Below are 12733 nucleotides of genomic sequence, written 5' to 3' on the forward strand. Positions count from 1 at the left end.
TATAGTTACAGTATCAATGTTGATAATCACAAAAGTAATCAAGTATTATATAATGTTTTACGTCCTGAAAAGACAAGTTTTTGTGTGACTTGCGCTTTATAACGTGCAATACAAATTCATACAATTTCCACTACATTCATGTGGGGTTTTTTTAAGCCTTACCTGCATGTGTAATGCCTCCTCAGGGTGCTCCCCCATCAGGCCGTCAGTCATTATGACGAGGTTTCCTGCCTCGCTCGATGTGTGAGAGGACAGGGAGGAGGACGAGTGACGGATCGAACCCTGAAGGTTGAGAGGACTGCAGGACAGAGACGATGTTGTTGGAAAATGTAGAAGATATTATCTCTGTGTGTTCATGAATGTGAGTGTCTATGTGTGTGTCTTTAGCTGTAGAACCTATGCAGCTTAATTTCATATACCAGCTTTCAACCACTTTGGGGAAGAGAGGACATTTTTACAAATCCTGTGTTGTTACAGTGGTTACACGTGGGGTTAAGTTAAAGAGTTTAGTTCATACTACATTTTGGATTAAAATCACTGACCTATCAGAGCTTTAGATTCTAATATACATATACTGGTTAAAGTAGTAAAATTGCTCTAGGCAATGTTTTAATGTACAATACACTCTTCTTATAAGCCTGAATGGCCAGGTGGGGCTGCAACTCTAATTGAGAGCTACATATTCTTCCCATTTGCCCAAAAGGAATTCTAGTGTGAAGGTGTTAATTCATATGTGTTAGTCCTGTAGCCTATTCAAGCATGCATTGTGCGAGGCTTCAGCCTCAGGTGACCCTGAACAGGATGATCAGTTTAGAAAATGGGTGGATGGAATTAAAATACTTACATTTAAGTTTAAACTTTAAAGGCTGACCACACTTTTCATTGTCAGTTTTGGGTTGCAGTACAATTTGGGTGGTGAAGGTTTGGGCTGCGATTACAGATGAGCCTGTGAGTTTGTGCGTGTGACTGACCTGTGTCTATGTATGAGGCGCACACTCTCAGGGCTCATGTGGCTGTGGGAAGAGAGGATGCCTCTGGGAGAGTTGACCCCTTGGCAGCCTGCAGGGCCAAATCGATCCACGCCGGGCACACCCTGCTGGGACCCAACCATATACTGCTCTGAATATTTACACTGCTCACACATAGTTAAAACACTGTATCACACACATGGATGCATTGAAACGGACATCACAAATTGCTCTGCAAAAGCGGCAATGTACCTGTTTGTCAGCAGGAGAAAAATAAACATGGCTTAGAAGAGAAACTCGAAAAACTGAGCCACATGTGGGACAACTCACATGATGTAAACCTGTCCTCATCACGTGGAACTGGTCTACAAGCTTTTTGTGCAGGGGACGCATCTCTGGATGCACCAGCTTCTCATGAACAGCCAGACCCACTCCGAGAATGTGCACCTGTTACAGGAAATCAGATTAAAATGCACTGCGGAGGATGTTTGCACCATTATCATGTGAGTCTGTTTAACCAGCAGTTTCGCATATGATGAAATTCAAAGCTGAGTCCGACCTGTTCCTGCATCAAATCCTTCAGATGTGTGATCCTCTCTGTATCCTCTGGGTGACTGCTGATGTAGTCCTTATCAAAGAATGCCTGTTGTTGAAGAGGATGAGTCAAAAGATGAGGATCTCTCACACCAGTTCAATTCTCAATAAATCCACACTTTCGTTTCTCTCTACCTCCTGATATCTGGCGATGCCTCCGTTCACAGCAGCATCTATGACCCCATTTAGGCACATGCTGAGCGGGTTGATGTTGCCATGATGCTGCCTGTGTTGGTACTGGCTGATCAGTGTCCGCAGCTCCTGGGTCTTATTCTCCACCACATAAATGGCATTCTCCAGAGGGCTCACCTCCACCTGGAAACAAATATACACATTCACCCTAATTCATGATAAAAGGGGAGCAAGTACGTGTATATAAACACATTTCATATTTCCTCAGAAGCATGGCTACCAAGTTGACTTCACATCTGTTGTAAGTGAGCGTGAGAAAACTGACTATCATCCCTCATGAGGCAGTATGTGCAGTATAAGATGACAGAGATGTTTGATTGTTTGAGCTCCTCACCACTTCTCTCCTTTCCACCTCCGCCCAGCGGGAGATCCCAGGGAGAGGACGGGAGAGGATCAGGGTTGTTCTCTCAATCCACAGACTCTGTTAAACATGGAGACATAGAACAGACATTATGCAGTCTGCTGTCAACCACATCTGGCAACATCATGAAGATCTAGTGGAGAACTATGTGTAATAGATAAATAACCAGGCAGGGAAAAGTTACACCTCAAAACAATGTTTTAGTGTAGCATTTAGGTCAGTTCAGTAGAAAGTAAAAGCGAAAAGCCCTGGTGTGGTTTGATTTCAAATTTAGGTTACTGTGTCAGAGGAAACTACAGTACAGTATCATGTCTGGTCCAAGTCCTGCAGGTTGTAGGTTTTTTATCACTGTTAGATGTACTTGTTTACCCCAAGAGGGTGAGTAAAGTGACAACAACAACAAAAACTTGCAACACAATAGGGTAAAAATAAAAAATGCCGGTAAAAAAAATAAGGGTGAAAAATTGTATTGATTAGTCGATCGACAGAAAATTATAATTGTAATTTCTCAAGGAAAATTGCTAAAAATCCATTGTTTCCTGTGTCTCAAAATGTGAATATTTGCTGCTTTTCTGCTGTATATTATTGCAAATTAAATATCATTTGGTTTTGGACTGTTTGCTGGACAAAAAAAATTATTCAAGGTTCTTGAGTTATTATGTCAAGTTATTTGAAGACATTTTCATGGGCTCTGGAAAATTGTGATGGGTATTTTTCAAAATTACTGACAGATTAATCAATAGTGAAAATAATAATTAGTTGTAGCCCTAAATACAATACAATAGTCCTGCAGTAAATACAGCAGCTTCAAATGATCGTGTTTTTGAGACTATCTGAGATATTTATTCAATTTGATGGTCATTTCCTTTGTGCTAATGCAGTTTTCTCTCTCTGGCTTATGTCGTCATGATTTTGGAAACTTTTCCTCTTGCCACATTACATCATTTTGCAGTGTTTATGACTAATGCACCTGCACCGGCTCAGGCAGGGACTACTGTGAATTACAATTACAAAGGCTGCCACACAAGAAAGTCATTTTTGGGTGAATACCTAATATCACAATCACAATTTTAAGTTTTCAACAAAACCAGATGTGATTGTGACATGACAAAAAAAATTGATTGCCTTTCTTTACCTACAAATGGACAGTCTTTTCTGTCCATGGCTGATGCAGAGACCTAATTCACACCTTTGTTTCATCCAGACTTGATTATTGTAACGTTCTCTTGTCAGGCCTGTCCTGAAACATTTACCATGTTACACCAATTTTAGCTTCCCTTCATTGGCTCCCTATCCATGTCAGATCAGACTTTAAGGTGCTTCTGGCTTTAAGCTTCAGCCATCCTGGGACCTCTCTCTCTCTCCTGGCTGTTGGTGCCGTATTCCTATTGTCTCTCTCTCTCCCTTATGTACATGTTGTCCTTGTCTCTCTTTCTCTCTGTATGTTTGTTCCCTTTCTCCTGAATGGTGAATGGTGTGCTTCAACTTATTCTTGTGTTTCTGTAGTCTGTCTACTTTCCAGGTTCCATGGTGGAGAGGAGGTTGTGTGGCTCAGGTCCTATCTGTTTGGCCACACCTGAAGTTGCTCGACGTCCTCCCGGATCTATATTCCTCATGTATATTTACAATCTATCTATTTTGTCATCCTGATTGTCAATACTGTAATTTTATGTTGGTCTATTCTGTACACACGACATCTATTGCATGTCTGTCCATCCAGGAAGAGGGATCCCTCCTCTTTTGCTCTTCCTGAGGATTCTTCCATTTTTTCTCCATTAAAGGGTTTTTGGGGCGTTTTTCTTATCTGAATCAAGGGTCTAAGGATAGAGGTTGTTTTATGTTGTACAGATTGTTAAGTCCCTTGAGGCAAATGAATGTGATATTAGGCTGTATAAATTAACTTGACTTGACTTACATCACCTGAAAGCCCTGTTCTATCTAGAAAGAAAAATTCACTGCATGAATCTGCAGTTCACAGACTTGGATCCATTTAATGTTTCTAACTAGTGTTACACCTGAATTTAGTATTTCTGTGAAAAACACTAAACTGTGCAACAGAAATGGACTGAGAGTGGCACTGCTGGCTCACCGTACCCTGAACTCATTCTCGCGGTCCTTGGGCCCCTTGTGGAAAGGCCTGTCATAGTGGAAGCGGCTGACATTGTTTATGCGGTAGAAGCTCTTGATCCTCTCAGGCACACGCTCCAGCTGAGGCACATCAGAGATGTCTGACACTGGAGTCACCGCATAGATCTGCAAGTCTAGAAGCCAAGTGTCAAGGAAGTGACAGACAGACAGACTGACATGCATATTCACAGAGGAGGAAGAGCAGGATGGATACTCAAAGGAAATGCTTACAGAGAGTGTTCGCTCTCACTGTCTGACTCTGGAAATCAACCACAACAGTGGTTCCTATCTGTTTGATCTGAAACAATGTCTAACACATACATAAGCAATACAGTTGACAATAATTGAAATTGTCAACAATTAAACGATTAAACATTCAAATCCAAATATTCATTGGTTCCACCTTCTCAAATGTGAGGATTTGCTTTTATGTCATTAAAAATTAAATTTCTTTGGGTTTTAGACTATTGGTCAGACAAAATGCATTTTTGTCCAACCAACAGTCTTAACAAAAAAAATAAACTACACATTAATTTATAATGAAAATAATTTTTAGTTTTAGCCCTAGAAGCTGAGTAGGATACACTGCGCATCACTCTGCAGGATGGTGTCATCCGGTTGGTTAGGATGTTGCATGGCAATGGCTTGTGGAAATTCCCCCAGCATCCTTTGCTGAAAGTCCTCAAGCCGTTCATAGTCATAACCACGACAGACAAACTCCTTGTTCTGCAGAAAGGGGAAGAGCTGGATTTATTCAAGACTAGCAACATTATCATTCATTTGGAGTTGTGTTTCTGGCCACCTGGTGAATGTAATGTAAGTCACTCTCTTTTAGGTCTGCTTTTGGTCTCCACCAACTCCTGAGGGAAATGTCTGGCTCCTTAGCTGCTAAATGCTCCACTATGTTCATCAGCTAGTAGCTAGCTGTGTCTTTCTGCCGTTTGGTACTGGGTAGGTTGTGTACAGTGGGTTTTTAGAGCTTTTTTGCCTCAGCCTTCTGCTGCGGTCGAAAACGACCAAAACAGTAAAGTTGTGGACCGGACAACTAAACAATTAGCTGAAACTCACTATAAAGCTCTGTAAAACTGAGGGAAGCTGCAGATTTAGCTGATAATTATCTGTAGGTTCATGACATGACTGTCCGCATCAGCAGAATCAGAACTGTGTCAGGACAGACAAGATGAGACTAAATTTAATAAGTCTTACCCTGAGGAAGAAAGGAAACTTTCTGCCATAGAAGCCCATTCTGAAGAACTCTGGTTCAATCCTCTGCTGTTCAATGATGTTGTCATAGTACGCTGCCTCCATTTTCTGTCACAGAATGATAAACATGCAAAAGAGTCATGATGATTAATGATTTAATCACACACATTACTGAATCCTCTGCATTTCCTGATGAGTGTGGGTGTGCACAGGTAATTAGGACATTGTGTTTGACGTCAAATGCACTTCACACCGCATGAGATGATCACAATGAAAGAGGGAGCTGAAAAATCTCACCTTCCAGCATCACAGAGGATGCTTGTTTGATAATAACAGCAGAAACAGGAAGCACGCAAGACTTTACTTACCCGTATCCAGCTGAGGCTCTGATAATCATATAAAGTCTCGTACTGGAAAGCCAGCTCCCGGCAGAGAGAGATTCCATATTCCCAGCACTGCAAAGTCATATATAAATGAGATACAGAAAGAATGGCAGAAATCATTAAAGCCTAATTTATCCTTTATAAGGTATTCTAGATGGAGAAAGAATACAAAAAATATAAAATTGTTACATATACACACATTTACTACAGGAAGAATCACTGAGACAGCTGACAGATTTATACAGCAGCATCCTAACATGAGAAGAATATATCTGAGCCTAAAGAAGCATCATCTTTTGAAAGTAGAGAAAAAAACCTTCATAAGAGTCTATACGAGTCTTGTTTCCCTACTGATCTATATTTATATTCCAAAGGTAAGAGCTAAAAGCAGGAATATCATATTTGGATTCAATATAGCTTCAAAATGTGTGTGATCACTGCAAAGAGGCCAATCTGATGTCATATTTTCTTTCTATTCCTTTTTTTCTTTCCAGGACGTTGTATGTACATCAACATGCATCTCTGTTTACTTTAAATTCTACAGTAATGACCAGCTTTTACCAATAACACTTGCAACACTGAGCAACTTGCAGGTTTAATTTCTTACAAAATTTATACTTTGATGATTTTATGTTTTACATGACATATGGGCATAGATTCAGAGGAAAAAGTAGGTGTTTATTCAATGTTTTTTTCTGTATTTTTATTTGCTGGAATTTATTCAACTGTGGTACTGATTTGTTTTAATTTAGTTTTTCCTATGTACATCACTTTGTAATGTAGTTTTAAAAGGTGCTTAATAAATAAAGTTTATAATTATTATTATTATTATTAAAACTGGCATTGGGATCCAAAGCTTTATTAAAGTCAACAGATTAATAAACAACAATTACAAGGTGATGACATGAAAAATAAATGTCATATAAGGTATTTAAGGTAACTTATAAGTCAACACAACAATAATAATAATAAGAAGAAGAACAATAAATGTAAAGAAAGAAACTGAGATATGTGTAAGAATTGCACATAGGTAATATTAATTAGAAATAAAAGAACAAAAATCCTAAATTGGTCCATAAATTATTTTGTGGAAAGGCTTTTTTGTTGTTGTTTCATTTCAACACATTTAGCAGAGAAAACTATTCATGTTTAAAGGAGGAGAAACTGAGAGAAACTATATAGAATTTTCCTAATAAAATGATAAAATTGACTACACGTTCTACAGTCTAAAAAATGACATCTCTGCAATTTAATGTTTTAATGAGTATTTCTTGAGTATGCAGTAAAAAAGGAAATGACACAATGTGTAGTATATATATATAGATTTTTCTTTTTCAAAGTCCAGCTTCTACATAATTTTCCCACCATTAATTCACTAGGGTTGTCAACCAGCAAGTTGCTCTTTAAGCACATATAGATTTCTATTTGTCCTGGATGAATTTTAACATCCATAGCAGCAGGGGATTCCACAGGTGCAGAGTAGCTACTTATTTTTTGTACAAGCGCAGGGACAAAAACTGGAGATAACACAGAGTTAATGAAAGAGGCCACTTTTATTTCCTTCTCAGCTGCTCCCAGAGTCCAGAGGGCATTGTCCTCTCCAAAGCACAAAGACCAGTCAACTAATTTCATTTTGTGGATGAATACCAGCCATGGAGGAGTGATTCAGAGAAGCAAATCACATTTGAGCAGACATCTGACCTCTCACTGAGTAGTATTGTGATGTGGGCAAAGGCCACACGTTTGTATTCATATTATATGATATTCAGTGTTTGCTTTAGTACAGAAAACTCTTCCATGATATAGGATATATGCCAAAGCAATGACAATTAGATTATTTCATTTTGATTATCCACAGTTCTGGTTATACTCTCAACAATGTAGAACAAATGTTGCTTCAACTATAAAACCTGCGGTTTTATCTAAGTACATTTACTCAAGTACAGTAGTTAATATTCATATTGAAGTACTTACCTGAGTATTTCCATTTTACATTACTTTATACTTTGACTTCACTACATTTATATTGCTATAGTTATGATTTTCCATATAAAACATATACAATCAGTTTGTAAAATACAATGCAATGTTAAATATTTAACTACCGTATATATTATATATACCGTATATATAATATTTAACAGTATATAAAGTAGTTCAAAATAGCTCCACCTCCACAAGCTACAACATTAAAGTCCTCCTTACACGTTAATGTATAGTCTATCAGTAATAATAATCAAATAATATCATATACATATAATAATATAACACTCTTGGTAGCTAGTTTTTTTTTAACAATAATAACTGTAATTTTACTTAAGAAACATTTTGAATGTAAGGACTTTTATACTGTAGTATTTTTACACTATGGCATTGATACTTTTACTTAGGAAAGGATCTCAGTACTTCTCCACTGTATAAATCTGGTTCAATAGATGTAAACAAGAGCGATTTTTGAAAAATACATTTGTCTATAGAATGAAAAAGGATACATCATAACAAAGCCATACAAACCACTGAGGGCCGGCAAAAGATGTAAAACATGCTAAAAACTTTGAGAAAGATTATAAGAAAGACTACAAGATTCTGTCTCACTCCTAATGTTAATGAGGGCAACATTTAATTATGTTTGGGAACAGCTGCACTGCAGATGAGAACAAACAGCCTCTTGAACACTGTAAAAAAAAAAAAAAAAAAAAAAAAAAACTTTAACAAAGCTACAAAAGTTAATGTGACTTTCATTTATCTAAATTGATTTAGTTTTTGATGTGATTTGTCCAACACAAACCTACTAATACCGTTCCATCACTATAAAGTTCATTTGACCTTTCCTTCATTTTCACGTTTTACTGTGTGAGATTCAGTTGCAGCACAGCCAAAGGCTGGTGTAGGTCAAAAATGATAGGCTTTTAACATTCCCCTGAAATACTGGCTTGAAGACAGTCAAAACAGGAGTAAGAGGTAAAACTATAAAAATTCACTTGCCTTGCCCTTGTTGAAGTAGTGGAGGATTTTACGACTCAGGTTCTCCTTGCGTTGCCACTCGCTCTGACAGGGATAGTGGAGGAAATCCCTCAGGGGCCGGTCCTCCCACTGCAGCAGCTCCCAGTACAGCAGCAGGGTGAACGCTGCCTCTGTTGTCGAGGGGGTACAGGTCAAAGGCCATCACAATAAAAGTATATCATCATGATTATCTGCTGTCTAGTAAAGCTACAGATGTTGAACAGTTTGCACAGTCTGGCTACAGTGATGAACTGATATCTTCCAGACATTTTGGGACCAGTTTTTGGTGAACAGATGGCATATGACACAAAGCACAGTCAGTGGCAAAAGTTGCCCAGAGCATGGTGAGTATGTTTTGGTATATTGGTGGCCAGAGGTGCAAAGTGCACCTACACAGTTGAAATCATATCGGCTGCTCTCAGTCCCTATTACATTTGCTTTGGCACAATCCTCGAATGAAAAAAAACCTGTGAAATTCTCCCCACCCATAGTTGGACAATAAGGTGTTGGAGGGGAAATACAGTTTATTTTACATTTCTAAATAGTTTCTAATTTACATTTATAATTTTGTGACATTTGTTTTTACTCTATTTTTTGTATTTTCTGTTTTACATTACTGTTACATATAAGGTGCTTACTGTGAATAAGGGACATACCAGAGAGGTGAAAATAAAATAAATAAATAGACTAAATAGACTGTGGAAACTGGTGTTTGACTGAAATGAGTTTATTCAGTCAGCCGTAAAGGATATTTGACTTTATTGTTGGGTAACTATAAGTAAGTCTCAATGACTGAAATGACATATAAAAACACAACTTTACGGACTCCTGTCATGTTGAAATATTTCCTTAGACATTTGACTGTCATGGCTGGAAAAAATCTGAAGCAGTACACTCCCTATCACTGTAATGAAGAAAAGAGTTGTGAAAACTGATTTTATTGAAGTGTATTGTCACATGGAGTGAATAAACTAGTGCTGAAACTATTCATATACAGAAAAAGCTTCTCAATTGTGAGGAATTGCGAATTGTGAGGAATTGCTTTTTGCTCTTTGGGATTTTTAAGCATTACTGGGACAAAACAAGCTATTTGATGACATCACCTTGGGGTTTAAAAATTGTGATTTTTTTACTATTTTCTCACATTTTATAGATCAATCAAAGAGATAATCAGCTGATTCATAAATAATGAATAGAATCATTAGTTGCAGCACTAAGATAAACAGTACAATAACATGAATCCATTGCATCTACAGTATAATACCAATGACAAATGATGCCACTTTATAAGTTGAATTCACATCTTTGAAGATAAGAAAGTTTTTTTAGGCAGACAATGATTCAAACAATAAAAACATGTGCAATCACAGCTACACTCTGCAGAACACTAAAATGTGTTTCAATTATCTTGCCAGCTGCCTGTTGTTTGTTTTATGTAAGTGATGAATAAGGTTGAATTTAATTAGTCATATTTGGCTACATTTACATGCACACAATAAAGCCTCCACTGCCAATAATGTGAGTAAAGCAAGAACACTTAAGCCATTTACACAATTACATAAACTGACAACTTCCCCTGATTTCCTGTTTACATGATTGAGGGTGACATTAACAGACCTGATTAAAATGTACTGTAACCGCCCTCCAAATAAATAATTTTGCCTTTTTCTGACGTATAATGAACAAATATGATATAAATCCTAGAATCACAAGAAACATAAAAAGGGCTTGTGCTCAGACCCAGTGGAGACTGTCAAGCAATAGTCTAATGTCTCCATGTTAAACTACCAGCACGTATTTATCTCTACCTGACATTTAGCCTGTCAAGGGTGTCTCTCCACTCTAGTGTGATATTTACCTTACAAGTCTCTATTTTCATCACACTATTTTCTTATCTATTACCTTCCTTATCTATGGCTGAACAGGGAATCCAGTCTGCTGTGGTGGAGTTTCACCAGTTTTAATAAGATGATGCCCCCCAATGCTCTCTTTTTATTGCTGAGGGCAGACCTACTGTCCTTATTTTGAACATCTACAGATAACTGTTTGCTGAAAAAAAAAGGTATCCGGTGCCTGAAACTATCACCTTTAAAGACCCTGCACGTTTTCAGTTACTCTCGCTAATTAGACCTCTACTCAGGTTGAAGGTGGGTGGAGCTATGCTGGAAAGTATGGGAGGTCACCGAGCTCCATGCGCTAATAAGAATCATAAAGATTAATGATGAACATTTGTGATGCCCTGACAGGAGCAACAAAACTAACTGGAGCAGTAAGGATCAAGCACAGTCTGTACACGCCCACACGATCCTGAAGGTGCAGTCAAACCAGGTGAAATTTACCTGCTTGATGTGGAAAATAGTGTGGGTCAAGCAGCAGTCCACAAAGTTGTAAATTGTACAGCTTTTTATCATTTATCTCTCTCACTGTTTTTGCAATCACTACAGCAGCATCCCTCCATCTCTGCTGTTTGACAGAAATAAATATAATAAACAAATCAGTATTTCCTGAATGACAGGTCAATCCCACCCCCTTCTCTCAAACTGGCTGGACAAGTAGAGCCTTGTGATTTTGTGTGTCAAAGTCCAATCTGACGTGAATAAGTCGTAGAAATTAATGGGACGTGAAGTACAGTCTGACCACACCTTGAGAAGATGTCTAATTAGCTAAAATAAGTGAAATTGCCTGTGTGGGTGGGCCATGGGTATGCAGGGCCTTTAACCAAACAAAATACAGCCATGATTCTGCTCTACATACCATGTTTTTTCCTGCAGCCATAAGCCTTTCTCTACTGCATCTATTCTACTTCTTCTCCAGGTGCCTCTATTGGTAAAATCCAGTGAAAGGAAGGAGACAGCACATGCAGAGCAAAAAGGGCAAAGGCGAGGAAAAAACTTGTTGCTTCTCAGTGCCAGCCAAAAATTTTGCTATAATCTGGCTTTGCAAAGTTACAAAACCTGTGTTAAATAAACACTAAAAATACTACTTTACCTGGAACAAAGCTTCTGCCATAAACCATGCACCATCACAACAGATTACCCAGTATCTCTGTTACCTGTGAAGTCCTCTGCTTGGAGATGCAGGTCACACAGCTTGTGGATGTAACGGATGTACATGTCCTCCTTGTTGACCTCTGATTTGTAGAAGTTCTGGGGTTGAATTGAAAGAAAACTAATGGTTAAAATCTTATTCCATGTGTGGAAATATTTGTAAATGTGTTTCTAAAATCCAGACTCAAAACACTGTCATGAATGTCTCACCATAAGGTTGACGGAACCACCAATTTTCTTGTTCTCCATCTCATCTCCTTTCATGCAGTCCCTTAACATAAAAAATAGATATTTTTTCCTCATTGCTCTGCAATTTCATGACATAAACCATTAGTGCTTTTATGTGCAGCTTAATCTCAGCATACCTGTAATCCAGTAATCGCTCAACAAGTCTTGTGACCGATGTGACGAATGAGATCCCCGTCTCTCTCCATGTCTCCTGCTCTATCTTCTCCAGCAGGCTGCAGCAGAAAATACAGGGAGATGTTGTTATTAAAGGTGACGAGCACAGGAAGTAAATAGATATGAATCACAATGTCTCTTAGTCTTAGCTGTGAGGGCATTACATCTCACCTTGGATAAGGACCAAACAGCTGAGTCCTGGGGTGTGACAGCCAAACAACACAGAGAAGTATGTTAGAGGGAAATACTATGAGAGCAGCATTATTCTGAGTATCACTTCACAGGCTCACTAAACACAGGTTTGATGCTTACAAAAGGCTGAAGAGCTCTCTGTGATTATCATCTCCTTTCCCATCCGACACCATGCTGTCCAGTTTATCCATCAACTCTGCTTCCACCTACACACACACACACACACACACACACACACACACACACACACAGAGAGAGACA

The 12733-nt window shown here is 38.4% G+C and overlaps 1 protein-coding gene across 3 annotated transcripts in view; it reads right to left on the reverse strand.

The window, feature by feature from the left end:
- LOC122883321 (dedicator of cytokinesis protein 3-like) overlaps positions 1–12733 on the reverse strand; it is a 53886-nt gene that overhangs the window by 5355 nt on the left and 35798 nt on the right. Inside the window, exons 33-48 of one of the 3 annotated variants that reach the window (XM_044211816.1) lie at positions 12593–12678; positions 12452–12478; positions 12244–12339; positions 12089–12149; positions 11884–11977; positions 8814–8962; positions 5814–5900; positions 5449–5553; positions 4827–4968; positions 4210–4376; positions 2089–2175; positions 1698–1877; positions 1528–1611; positions 1299–1415; positions 972–1093; positions 163–298 (exon numbers count right to left, since the gene is read on the reverse strand). In XM_044211816.1, the coding sequence (XP_044067751.1) occupies positions 163–298; positions 972–1093; positions 1299–1415; positions 1528–1611; positions 1698–1877; positions 2089–2175; positions 4210–4376; positions 4827–4968; positions 5449–5553; positions 5814–5900; positions 8814–8962; positions 11884–11977; positions 12089–12149; positions 12244–12339; positions 12452–12478; positions 12593–12678 (1740 nt within the window). Of the gene's footprint in view, positions 1–162; positions 299–971; positions 1115–1298; positions 1416–1527; positions 1612–1697; positions 1878–2088; positions 2176–4209; positions 4377–4826; positions 4969–5448; positions 5554–5813; positions 5901–8813; positions 8963–11883; positions 11978–12088; positions 12150–12243; positions 12340–12451; positions 12479–12592; positions 12679–12733 lie in introns of all 3 variants that reach the window. The other 2 variants (XM_044211815.1, XM_044211814.1) reach the window with 2 other exon arrangements.

This window comes from Siniperca chuatsi, linkage group LG10 (assembly GCF_020085105.1).
Source record: "Siniperca chuatsi isolate FFG_IHB_CAS linkage group LG10, ASM2008510v1, whole genome shotgun sequence".
NCBI classification, from domain to species: domain Eukaryota; kingdom Metazoa; phylum Chordata; class Actinopteri; order Centrarchiformes; family Sinipercidae; genus Siniperca; species Siniperca chuatsi.